Consider the following 13,230-nt stretch of genomic DNA (forward strand, 5'->3'; position numbering starts at 1 on the left):
AGAATACCGCACACACTTCTACAGAGCAGATATGATGTGTAACAGTATCACTGAAGAATACCGCACACACTTCTACAGAGCAGATATGATGTGTAACAGTATTATTGAAGAATACCGCACACACTTCTACAGAGCAGATCTGATATGTAACAGTATCACTGAAGAATACCACACACACTTCTACAGAGCAGATCTGATATGTAACAGTATCACTGAAGAATACCACACACACTTCTATAGAGCAGATCTGATATGTAACAGTATCACTGAAGAATACCACACACACTTCTACAGAGCAGATCTGATATGTAACAGTATCACTGAAGAATACCACACACGCTTCTATAGAGCAGATCTGATATAAAACAGTATCACTGAAGAATACCACACACACTTCTACAGAGCAGATCTGATATAAAACAGTATCACTGAAGAATACCACACACACTTCTACAGAGCAGATCTGAAATGTAACAGTATTATTGAAGAATACCACACACGCTTCTATAGAGCAGATCTGATATGTAACAGTATCACTGAAGAATACCACACACACTTCTACAGAGCAGATCTGATATGCAACAGTATCACAGAGCAGATCTGATATGTAACAGTATCACTGAAGAATACCACACATGCTTCTATAGAGCAGATCTGATATAAAACAGTATCACTGAAGAATACCACACACACTTCTATAGAGCAGATCTGATATGTAACAGTATCACTGAAGAATACCACACACACTTCTACAGAGCAGATCTGATATGTAACAGTATCACTGAAGAATACCACACACACTTCTATAGAGCAGAACTGATATGTAACAGTATCACTGAAGAATACCACACACACTTCTACAGAGCAGATCTGATATGTAACAGTATCACTGAAGAATACCACACACACACTTCTATAGAGCAGATCTGATATAAAACAGTATCACTGAAGAATACCACACACGCGTCTATAGAGCAGATCTGAAATGTAACAGTATTATTGAAGAATACCACACACGCTTCTACAGAGCAGATCTGAAATGTAACAGTATCACTGAAGAATACCACACACGCTTCTATAGAGCAGATCTGATATGTAACAGTATCACTGAAGAATACCACACACACTTCTACAGAGCAGATCTGATATAAAACAGTATCACTGAAGAATACCACACACGCGTCTATAGAGCAGATCTGATATAAAACAGTATCACTGAAGAATACCACACACACTTCTACAGAGCAGATCTGATATGTAACAGTATCACTGAAGAATACCACACACACTTCTATAGAGCAGATCTGATATAAAACAGTATCACTGAAGAATACCACACACACTTCTACAGAGCAGATTTGAAATGTAACAGTATTATTGAAGAATACCACACACGCGTCTATAGAGCAGATTTGAAATGTAACAGTATTATTGAAGAATACCACACACGCTTCTACAGAGCAGATCTGAAATGTAACAGTATCACTGAAGAATACCACACACGCTTCTATAGAGCAGATCTGATATGTAACAGTATCACTGAAGAATACCACACACACTTCTACAGAGCAGATCTGATATAAAACAGTATCACTGAAGAATACCATGTGCATACCATGAGCAGATCTGTTATATAACTAGAAATGTTTCTGAGAATTGTAAGGCTGACAGCCAAATTCTCTACAAAGATTTCCCGACGGTTGTTTTTCCCAGGCATTTATTTCACAGAACAGTTCCATTACTAGTACCTCTGGCTTTGACATTGTGGAGAAATCTCTTAGGAGACCATTATAAACTTAAAACAGGTCACAGGTATTTATTAATCTTAACTTTTGGTGTTTATTTAGAGCTTAGAGATTTAGAGCTTAAGGATAAAAATACTTTAAAAGAAAACTACTGCACAAGAAAAAGTGAATGGAAATTCTAGTGATATGCCATAAACAGTATCACCTTTTCAGGAGTAATAATAACTGCTATAATATTTCTGGCTATAAACCTCCCTGATAAAGGCATCAAAATAATCTATAATCTGACAAGTTAAAAAATAATTAGTTGCCCAAAGCAACCAGAGATTACAATTTACACTACCATTCAAAAGTTTGGGGTCACCCAGACAATTTTGTGTTTTCCATGAAAACTCATACTTTTATTTATCAAATGATTTTTATGAGAAAGAATAATTTTCTCCTTCAAACTTTGCTTTTGTCACAGAATGCTCCTTTGGAGCAATTCCAGCATTGCAGACCTTTGGCATTCTAGCTGTTAATTTGCAGAGGTAATCTTGAGAAATTTGACCCCATGCTTCCTGAAGCCCCTACCACAAGTTGGATTGGCTTGATGGGCACTTTTTGCGTACCATATGGTCAAGCTGCTCCCACAACAACTCAATGGGGTTGAGATCTGGTGACCGCTCTGGCCACTCCATTACAGATAGAATACCAGCTGCCTGTTTCTTCCCTAAATAGTTAATGCATAATTTGGAGGTGTGCTTTGGGTCATTGTCCTGTTGTAGGATGAAATTGGCTCCAATCAAGCGCTGTCCACAGGATATGGCATGGCGTTGCAAAATGGAGTGATACCTTCCTTATTCAAAATCCCATTTACCTTGTACAAATCTCCGACTTTACCAGCACCAAAGCAACCCCAGACCATCACAGTACCTCCACCATGCTTGACAGATGGTGTCAGGCACTCTTCCAGCATCTTTTCAGTTGTTCTGCGTCTCACAAATGGTGTTCTTCTGTGTGATCCAAACACCTCAAACTTTGATTTGTCTGTCCATAAAACTTTTTTCCAATCTTCCTCTGTCCAATGTCTGTGTTCTTTTGCCCATATTAATCTTTTCCTTTTATTAGCCAGCCTCAGATATGGCTTTTTCTTTGCCACTTTGCCCCGATGGCCAGCATCCCGGAGTCGCCTCTTCACTGTAGACGTTGACACTGGCATTTTGCGTGTACCATTTAATGAAGCTGCCAGTTGATTAGCTGTGAGGCGTCGATTTCTCAAACTAGAGACTCTAATGTACTTGTCTTATTGCTCAGTTGTGCAGCGGGGCCTCCCACTTCTCTTTCTACTCTGGTTAGAGCCTGTTTGTGCTCTCCTCTGAAGGGAGTAGTACACACCGTTGTAGGAAATCTTCAGTTTCTTGGCAATTTCTTGCATGGAATAGCCTTCATTTCTAAGAACAAGAATAGACTGTCAAGTTCCACATGAAAGTTCTCTTTTTCTGGCCATTTTGAGAGTTTCATAGAACAAACAAATGTAATGCTCCAGATTCTCAACTAGCTCAAAGGAAGGTCAATTTTATAGCTTCTCAAATCAGCCAAAACGTTTTCAGCTGGGCTAACATACTTGTGCAAGGGTTTTCTAGGGTTTTCTAAACATCCATTAGCCTTCTTACACAGTTAGCCAACACAATGTACCATTAAAACACTGGAGTGGTGGTTGTTGGAAATGGGCCTCTATACACCTATGCAGATATTGCAGATATTGCAATAAAAACAAGACGTTTGCAGCTAGAATAGTCATTTACCACATTAACAATGTATAGAGTGTATTTCTGATTCATTTAATGTTAGCTTCATTGAAAAAAAATGTGCTTTTCTTTCAAAAATAATGAAATTTCTAAATGACCCCAAACTTTTGAACGGTAGTGTATATTTTAAAGGTCTTTGGACATAAGAAAGCTGCTTTGTAATTGGTTGTTATTGGAAACCTGGGCATCCACTGTAGTATTCTGTTTTTTATATAGCTAATATACAATCTTCGGCTTAGTCTTTGTTCACACAGGGCAGTTTTGATGCAGTATCTCTTTAGGCCAAAGTCAGCAATGGATTGAATAGTATCAAAGAAAAACTCACAGGTCCCAATTCATCAAAGCCATTATGCGTGAAATGCTTTGAAAAATCATAAAATTTTTGTGCAAATTGGGACATGGCGTGGTGAAGCCCAGTCATGACGAACTGTGGCATACCTTATGCAACAAATCTTACTCCAGTCCCTGACCAGAGTAAGAATTATGGCGAGGGAATTGGAGGCACATGACAATTTTAAGACGAGCCTCATTCAGGCACATTTCACTCCAACATGCCTCTTCATCAAGACTGGCGTTAACAGCGCCCAGCTAGATAAATCGGGGCCAAATTACTCATCATTTTGCAACCAGCTCTGGTAAGGTCTAGAATAAAATACATCTATACATCAAAGTCTTATGAATCTATCAGGATGAGATGAAAAGAAAACCTGCGTGCTGACACATGGTATATAGATGTGGTGTTACACAAGCCTGCATATTAATACCGTATGTGTGAGCAATCTGCAATGGATTATAAAGATTGTTCTATCTATCTATCTATCTATCTATCTATCTCTTATTTTCTCTCTCTCCTTCTATTTATCATCTATCTCTATTAAACTTCTTCAGAAGTATTATGTAAGGTTACTCTGAAGCAAGTTAAAAAGACTAGTTTCCTTGCATTTTATTATCTATATTATCTAATTAAAGTTATATAATTAACTGCTGCAGCCATAAAGTCATGGCAATAACTCGACATATATGTCAGAGACCTTGATGTTAAAAAAAGATGCAAAGTAGTTAATCTTTAAGCTGTCATGAGAGTGGAAGGAACCAATGGATACGGCTTAGATTTAAGGCTGGGCCATATACTACAGATTTTGCACGGTAGAAAAGGCTGATTTAGACAATTTTCTGACAACCATCAACAGATATCTCTCAAATGGAGACCAGTGGCAGATACTTGTCAAAATGTTGATCTCCTTTATTGGAATTGTGTTTGGTCCTGTGATTATAAATTCATTCATGCGGAGACAGGTCTGCGTTTGTATAATAGCAGCCCAGACAAGATCATAAATCATGGCAGAGATTGATCAATGATTTGGTGTTTTTAAAGGGAGTCTCTCAGCACAAAATGACTGTTCAAACCAAGCATAGGTGCACAGTGCATCTTTCATATGGCCAAACAGTTCAGTGCACCTTCCCACATACTTCCTATCCACCTACCTCCACCCACCCTTCCTTGTCTGACAGATCTGACTTTACAGAAATTGTAGAATAATGGAGATAGATGGAAAATAAGTAGGTGGGAAGGTGCTCTAAACTGATTGGCTATGTCAAAGGTAAACGTACCTCCTGTGCTTTGTTTGAACAGTAATTTTGTGCTAACAGATTCCCTTTAGTTTATGCATTGTTATTCAGAAAATGACAATCTGTATTCAGTCATTTATGTTCATCTTCACACAGATTTTGGCCAGGCAGAGGTAGTATTATCCTTTTTACTGTATGTAACATTGCTCTATGCTGGGTAATTACTTAGATATTTAGTTACTGGGCATTTTTTCGCACATTAAAGGGTATTCCCATCTCCAAAATCCTATACCAATATATAGTAGCCTCTTGAGAAATCTCTAGGCGAAACGCGCGTTGAGGCATTTCCTTCCACGGATCCTTTCTTCACAGCACCTCACAGCCCTTCTATTCCATCTTTGGTAAGGCTAATGATGTTTATTGACTGTGGGCATATGGATATAGCCCACAGCCATTTCCTATTTATTTAGTTTGCCTTGCCTTTTCACCTTACTCTCTGATCACACATCTCATGCAGTGGGTATGGGTTTGTGGGCCATAGGGTGCTGTGTTTCCTGACGCTATGCACTCCTTCTGTCCATGCAATGATTATACTATTTATTAGGTGGTGTTCAATTATTTGATGTAATAAAATTGTCATTTTTTCTACCATTTAAGCTCCCTTCTCTCTCCTTTTTGACTATGTTTCTGGAGTAGGTATATTTATGCTGATTCTGATTCATTGTCCAGTTTGTCAGCAATGTTCCTCTTTTTTGAGTATGTATAAGGCCAATTTGTGTATACAATATAAAGTAGGTGTAATATAATATTAGCAAATACTTCAAATTAGAAATGTAGTATAGTTCTTCTGATTCGCTATGTCACTTACCCGATGTGTAGGGCATTGCAGTAGCTTAGGGATCCATGGTTACGACCATTCATATAGTGACAGTTATTTAATTAGCTAGTTACTAGTGGTCGTATCATTGGATACCTAAGCTACTGCAATGCCCTGCACTTAGGGTAAGTGACATAATGAATCAGAAGAACTATACTACATTTCTAATTGGAAGTATTTGCTAATATTCTTATTATTACATCTACTACATACTGGGATAAGATCTTGGAGATGGGAATACCCCTTTAAGTATCTACTGGTTTTAATTTACATGAGGCCCTGTAGTGATAAAGCAGAGGTTGTCCTATAGTGGACAACCTCTTTAAAATTGTAAAGCGCTTCTGAAAATAGAAAAACTTTGGGATTTTTAATTATATTGTTTAATGTTTGTTTTCTAGGTTACGGCTGCAGTCTAACAGTGTAGCCTAGAATGCACAGCACTTCCAAGCTCTTTTTAATAGATCTTGTAAGCACTGATCCAAAGCCAGTTGAATCGGTGAGGTTGGTTGAATCCCTGTTGCAACATCGGAGTGTGCAAAGTCAATAAAATGTCATTCTTTGGGAGTTCAAGTCCCTAAGTCAATAGGAACCACGAGGCAAAGGAGCTTCATATCAAATAAGACTAGCTATAACTCATATAATATCTATTCTACATCAGTCCCAGCCACAAGGCTCCCAGAAGGGATGATGAAATTCATTACTGATTGCTTATAGCATCATTGCTAAGAGCCTGTGAGCTTGGGAGAGTAGGTGCTAAGCTTGCCACATGGCCACTGCGTCCCTCATTCTGGCCAGTTATTTTTATCAGCACATCACCATGATATTTTGTTAAGATAATAGCGATTTTGGTGAATTTACATTGTGATCATTGTTTTTGTATTACATCTAGTGATGAGCGAGTATGTTCTGTTAACCCTTTTGGCGAGCATGCTCGGGTGCTCGCAGAGTATCTTCAGTGTGCTCGGGTGTTATGTTTCAGTCACTCCGTGCTCACGATTTGCAACTGTTTGACAGCTTTAATACATGTAAGGAATGCCTAAAAAACAGGCATTCTTCACATGTATTGAAGCTGTCAAACAGTCGCAAATCATGAGCATGGAGTGACTGAAACATAACACCCGAGAACGCTGAAGATACTCGAAAAACACCGGAGCATGCTTGTAAATTTCGAGTAACGGGCATGCTTGCTCATCAATCGTTACATCCATAGTAATGAAATCAGCCGACAATAAAAGGTCATGTAGCTAAATGATCTAAAGCTGCAAACAAATAAGGCTCAGGCTGGAAAAGATATGTGTTGGGTTTCTATACTAAATCCACTTGTTTGGTGATATAGTGCTTGTACAGTGCCTACAAGTAGTATTCAACCCCCTGCAGATTTAGCTGGTTTGATAAGATGCAAATAAGTTAGAGCCTTCAAACTGCAAACGAGAGTAGGTTTTATGAACAGAAGCATAAATCTTACAAACCAAAAAGTTATGTTGCTCAGTTGAATTTTAGTAAATTTTAAACATAAAAGTGTGGGTCAATTATTATACAACCCCTATGTTTAATATTTTGTGGAATAACCCTTGTTTGCAATTACAGCTAATAGTCGTCTTTTATAAGACCTGATCAGGCCGGCACAGGTCTGTGGAGTTATCTTGGCTCACTCCTCCATGCAGATCTTCTCCAAGTTATCTAGGTTCTTTGGGTGTCTCATGTGGACTTTATTCTTGAGCTCCTTCCACAAGTTTTCAATTGGGTTAAGGTCAGGAGACTGACTAGGCCACTCCAACACCTTGACTTTTTCCCTATTGAACCAGGCCTTGGTTTTCTTGGCTGTGTGCTTTGGGTCGTTGTCTTGTTGGAAGATGAAATTACGACCCATCTTAAGATCCTTGATGGAGGAGCGGAGGTTCTTGGCCAAAATCTCCAGGTAGGCCGTGCTATCCATCTTCCCATGGATGCGGACCAGATGGCCAGGCCCCTTGGCAGAGAAACAGCCCCACAGCATGATGCTGCCACCACCATGCTTGACTGTAGGGATGGTATTCTTGGGGTCGTATGCAGTGCCATCCAGTCTCCAAACGTCACGTGTGTGGTTGGCACCAAAGATCTCGATCTTGGTCTCATCAGACCATAGAACCTTGAACTAGTCTGTCTCAGAGTCCTCCAAGTGATCATGAGCAAACTGTAGACGAGCCTTGACATGACGCTTTGAAAGTAAAGGTACCTTACGGGCTCGTCTGGAACGGAGACCATTGCGGTGGAGTACGTTACTTATGGTATTGACTGAAACCAATGTCCCCACTGCCATGAGATCTTCCCGGAGCTCCTTCCTTGTTGTCCTTGGGTTAGCCTTGACTCTTCGGACAAGCCTGGCCTCGGCGCGGGAGGACACTTTCAAAGGCTGTCCTGGCCGTGGAAGGCTAACAGTAGTTCCATAAGCCTTCCACTTACGGATGATGCTCCCAACAGTGGAGACAGGTAGGCCCAACTCCTTGGAAAGGGTTTTGTACCCCTTGCCAGCCTTGTGACCCTCCACGATCTTGTCTCTGATGGCCTTGGAATGCTCCTTTGTCTTTCCCATGTTGACCATGTCTGAGTGCTGTTCACAAGTTTGGGGAGGGTTTTAAATAGTCAGAAAAGGCTGGCAAAAGATATCTTTAATCCACACATGTGAAGCTCATTATTCTTGGTGCCTGATCTACTTCTTAATACTTTAGGGGGACCAAACAGAATTCTTGTGGTTTGAGGGGTTGAATAATAAATGACACTCTGAATTAACTTTTTAAGTTTTAAAAAAAAAACAAAAAAAAAAAACAAAAACAAAATTTGCTGCAGTGCATTTCCCACTTCCAGGCTGATCTACAGTACAAATGTCACAATGCCAAGTTAATTCCGCATGTGTCAACCAGCTAAATCTGCAGGGGGTTGAATACTACTTGTAGGCACTGTATATGCCATTGGATTTGTGACAACAATAGATTTCAGCAGAAGAATCAATATAGAGCTTGGCAGCTACTCAATCATTTCCTAAAGAAGTGTTATCAATCTGCACACTATATGTCAGTGTCTTTTCACAGCTCACTAAGTAGAATTGACATTTAAATTAACCATTTCAATTCCGTAAGCATTCTCCGTCCACTTACCGTCCAGCCATGGATCACTACAAAGGTTTTGCTGGTATGGTTGAAGTGGCAGTTTCCAACAGTTTGCTCTTCGCCAGGAACGACATGACAGGTGTCCTCATCTGGTTCCTCTGGAGTCCGAAGGGAGAATTTGCTCTCAATATCTTTAAAATCTGTTTTCTTCCAGACAGAATTGACTGCTGTGAAACAAGGAAAAGTGTGATTGTGAATGTCTGATATATGACCATCCAATCTATCTGTAGAATTCTTACTTAGGTAGATAATCCGTACATACATGTTTAAAGATACCTATACACACAGCTATTCATAGCTCTAGATGTGGCGTTTGTTATAGGCTTCCCTGTAGGATAAGTTAAAGAAAAAAAAAAAAAGTCACCCAAAAAACGCTTGCAAAAAATATATGACATTTGTGGTGTTTTTACAAGCCACGAAAAGTTAAAAATTAAAGATAGCATCATGCAGTCACCTGGAATTTATGCTGCACTAAAACCTCCTCATTGACAGTTCTGCCACATCTCCAGGTGTCTGAAGATGGACTTCTAAAAGTAATGATATAATGCTCTGCTATGGCTAGTGTTACATCTGTATTACAGACAGCAACTTTTTTTGTACAAAGGAAATTCCAGAAATCAGTATCATCTACACATCTGTATGTTTGGTATTTTGGCATTTGTTCAATTTTCTATGTATGGGAATGATGTTTGACTATTTCTCCAATTTACACAAAATGCAGTAAAAGTAATACCAGGTATCAGGAAAGATTATACTACTTAAAGGGAATCTTTCAGCAAGTTTTTGTATGTAACCTGAAGGCAGCATGAGAGTGGGGCTGAGACACTGAGACACTAATTACAGCTATGTGTCACTTATTACGCTGTGTGCTGTTGTTTCAATACAATGAATGTTTTGTCAGCAGGAGATTATCACTGATGGACTAGCTGCCATGTGCATCCTGGTCCAACCATACTCCCAGCACTAATTAGTGTCTTATTGTCAATATACAATACACACAGAAATATGCTAATCAGGGGTGTGGGTGGGGTCATTTTTATGAGCTCTGCTACCTGCTACATCTAAAAACTCTGATTGTATCACAACTGCTGCACCCTGTAAAGTAAGTGATACATCACTGGAATCAGGGTCTCTTTCCCTACATTATGCTGGTGACAGATTCCCTTTAAAAGTCAAAAGGAGTCTCTGGCCAGTGATGTATCTTATATCAGTGTGCTGTAACTTCTGGAAGTAATAGTGACAAAGAAAGTGTTTCAATAGAACACTAGTTTTGTACACGCGTAATATATGATGGAGCATGCTACAATTTATTTTTATAAATATCCCCAGATTTTACAATATAAACTGCATATAATGTTAAATAGAGCTCATAGACCGGATGAGACTGGCGTACTTACTATGAAAATCCATATTGGAATGGCTGTGGAACCCTTTGTGACAGTTTCCCTAGCTAATAACAAGATAAGTAGGCTGGACTCACTTTAATTTGAGGGTTACAGCAATTTTGACATGGCTTTTCAAAGTCAATTTACCATGCTCATCAGGTCTTAGAGATTTATTTGATAATTTATACTGTTTGTATTATGAAATCTGGTATAAGATCCATTTTCATTCATACAGATTACAAAAGAAAAAAATCTTGCTGTGTTAATTGTTAAACACGGATTTGGCTTCTGATTTACTACGAATTCTAGCATATATGTTGCATTCCGCACTAAAATCGGGAACAATTTCGCCCTGCGTGAACTTCGCCTCTCAGCACAACCCATGTAACATATGCAGATTATTAGAAAACAAAGATAAGCTGTAGTATACTATGGGTTCAATCTAACCTTACATAGTCGCACATTTTAGAATGAAAGGCTGCAGTTCCTATTGCGACAAAGTGTTTCATAAGCACAAATTGCGGTAACATTCTAGATCTGTTAATTTTTGACTAAGTGAAGCAATATGTACACTAAATCTCCTATGTAGTAATATAGTTGTAAAAGTGAAAAGCCGGCAGTCATTCTTCTCCATGTGTCTTGTGAGGACAAACATTGGCCATATTGTATTCCTTTCTGAACATGTACATGTTCTAGACCTTTCTACACTGACAGTATATAGATTTGTGGTCTCACTACTATACGTATAGGACATTCTCCTGGGTCATTACTGTACTGTGTTTTGCTTGAAATAAAGTCAAAACTTTCTAAGACAGAGCTTCTTTGTTCCCCTGGATATTAACATTTCCACCCAAATGTACAGTACACTCCGTAGCATAACTTGTAGCTGCTGGGCTGGCTGTAGGAGGCTGTAGGAGGCCCGCACCCACCCTGTGCCAGAATCCTGGAGTCTTTCTTATGTGGACGAGTAGTTTTACCATCCACTCGGGCACCGGAACCTGGGTGCTACTTTTACCTCTTACACCTCTCAGTACCTATGGAATAACACTAGATATACGGTGCAATAAACCACACATGGTTAGTCATTATTACATTTCCTATAGATGTGATTTCAGGTTCACGCATATCTATGAACCATCAGTGAAGTTTCTTCATTTTGTGGAAGTTGCTATTCTTATCTAATGACCCTTGTGAACTTCCAGGAGGTGACTGAACAGCACACAGTCAGTGAGCCTAAGGAGAACACACACCTTCAGGTATAACCTCTATCAGGCTGATCTGGCTGGAGCAGGCATGCATAGCCCAAGCACAAGATCACTGTGAGATATAAACCACACAAGACTACTTTGTAATTAGATAAGGAGATCACAGGTTATAACGACACTTGGTCTTTAAAGGATTAAATGTTAAAATCTAGCTCTATAGTGATACAATATCTCTATAGTCATAACGTATATTACACATGGGTAGGGAAACTAATGAGGCTGTATATTAATGTATGTGAAGATGAACGTTAAAGAGCTTTTCCATAATAACCTGAAGTTTCTAATTAACTTTTAAGGGGTAGATAATAGCTATAGATAGATAGATAGATAATAGATAGATATATGGATGGATAGATAGATATATGGATAGATAGATAGATAGATAGATAGATATGGGATAGAGCGATAGATAGATTTGGGATAGATAGATACAGCAGAAACAAGTATATAGTTAGATGCCGTACATAGATAGATAGATATGGGATAGATAAATAGATAGAGAGATAGATAGATAGATAGATAGATAGATAGATAGATAGATCACACCTAGTCTTTTCTTAGTTATAGCAGCTTCCGGTTAACCTAGTTGACAATATGTGCAACTTATCCAGTTTTCCTCGGGTCCTGAATAGAGATGAGCGGTGTTCGACTAGAACTGTTCGCCAATCTCAAATTCGAGCTGTTTTGGGCGGTGTTCGAGTTGTTCGACGAACCCGAACGATTTGCAAAAAATTCGGCTGTTCGAGGTTATGTTCGATAACTGTTCGTGCACCAAAAGCGTGTCCTGCATGTCTGGCGCTATTTAGAGCACCAATCATGCAGGGATTGTCTGCCACTCACTGTAATGCCACAGCCATGGTGGTTGTGGCATTACAGTGATTGCCCAAATCGATGGGAACAGTGCCAACAGTGAAACATGAAAAGCCGGCAATTCAGCAGCGGCATACACCTGTACCCGACAATTTAGAACCGAAAGAATAGAGCTTCACACATAGATTAGATAGATATAAACATGTCAGCCACATATATACGAAGTACAGTGACAGTGTTGCTTACTGTACTTGTCATTTAGCGTGAAGGATTTATCAAAAAAAATAATAGTGTTTTCATGCACCGTCTCTTTAAAAAAGCCGGCCGGCAATTCAGCAGCGGTACCCGACAATTTATAACAGACAGAATAGAGCTTCACACATAGATTAGATAGATAGAAACATGTCGGTCACATATATATGAAGTACAGTGATAGTGTTGGTTACTGTACTTGTCATTTAGTATTAAAATAAAGGATTTATTATTAAAAAAATTGGCGTTGGGTTCCCCTTAATTTTAGTCTCTAGCGGAGGTTAAGCAGACAGCTGGGGCAGATGTTTGAAGCCTGGGAAGGGGGTGTAGCACCCTGAGGATTCGGCTGCTACAGGAGTATTGCACCTCAACCCAGAGGTGTGATATTCCA

General features: G+C 39.2%; 1 protein-coding gene across 1 annotated transcript in view; it reads right to left on the minus strand.

Moving 5' to 3' along the window:
* The window catches only part of LPL (lipoprotein lipase), a 45,410-nt gene that overhangs the window by 16,030 nt on the left and 16,150 nt on the right, over nt 1-13,230 (minus strand). Inside the window, exon 2 of the mRNA XM_073636967.1 lies at nt 9,116-9,294. Within this exon, the coding sequence (XP_073493068.1) occupies nt 9,116-9,294 (179 nt within the window). The remainder of the gene's footprint in view (nt 1-9,115; nt 9,295-13,230) is intronic.

Source organism: Phyllobates terribilis, unplaced genomic scaffold (genome assembly GCF_046119375.1).
Source record: "Phyllobates terribilis strain yellow unplaced genomic scaffold, ASM4611937v1 Scaffold_1__5_contigs__length_1240528914, whole genome shotgun sequence".
In the NCBI taxonomy this organism is placed as follows: Eukaryota; Metazoa; Chordata; class Amphibia; order Anura; family Dendrobatidae; genus Phyllobates; species Phyllobates terribilis.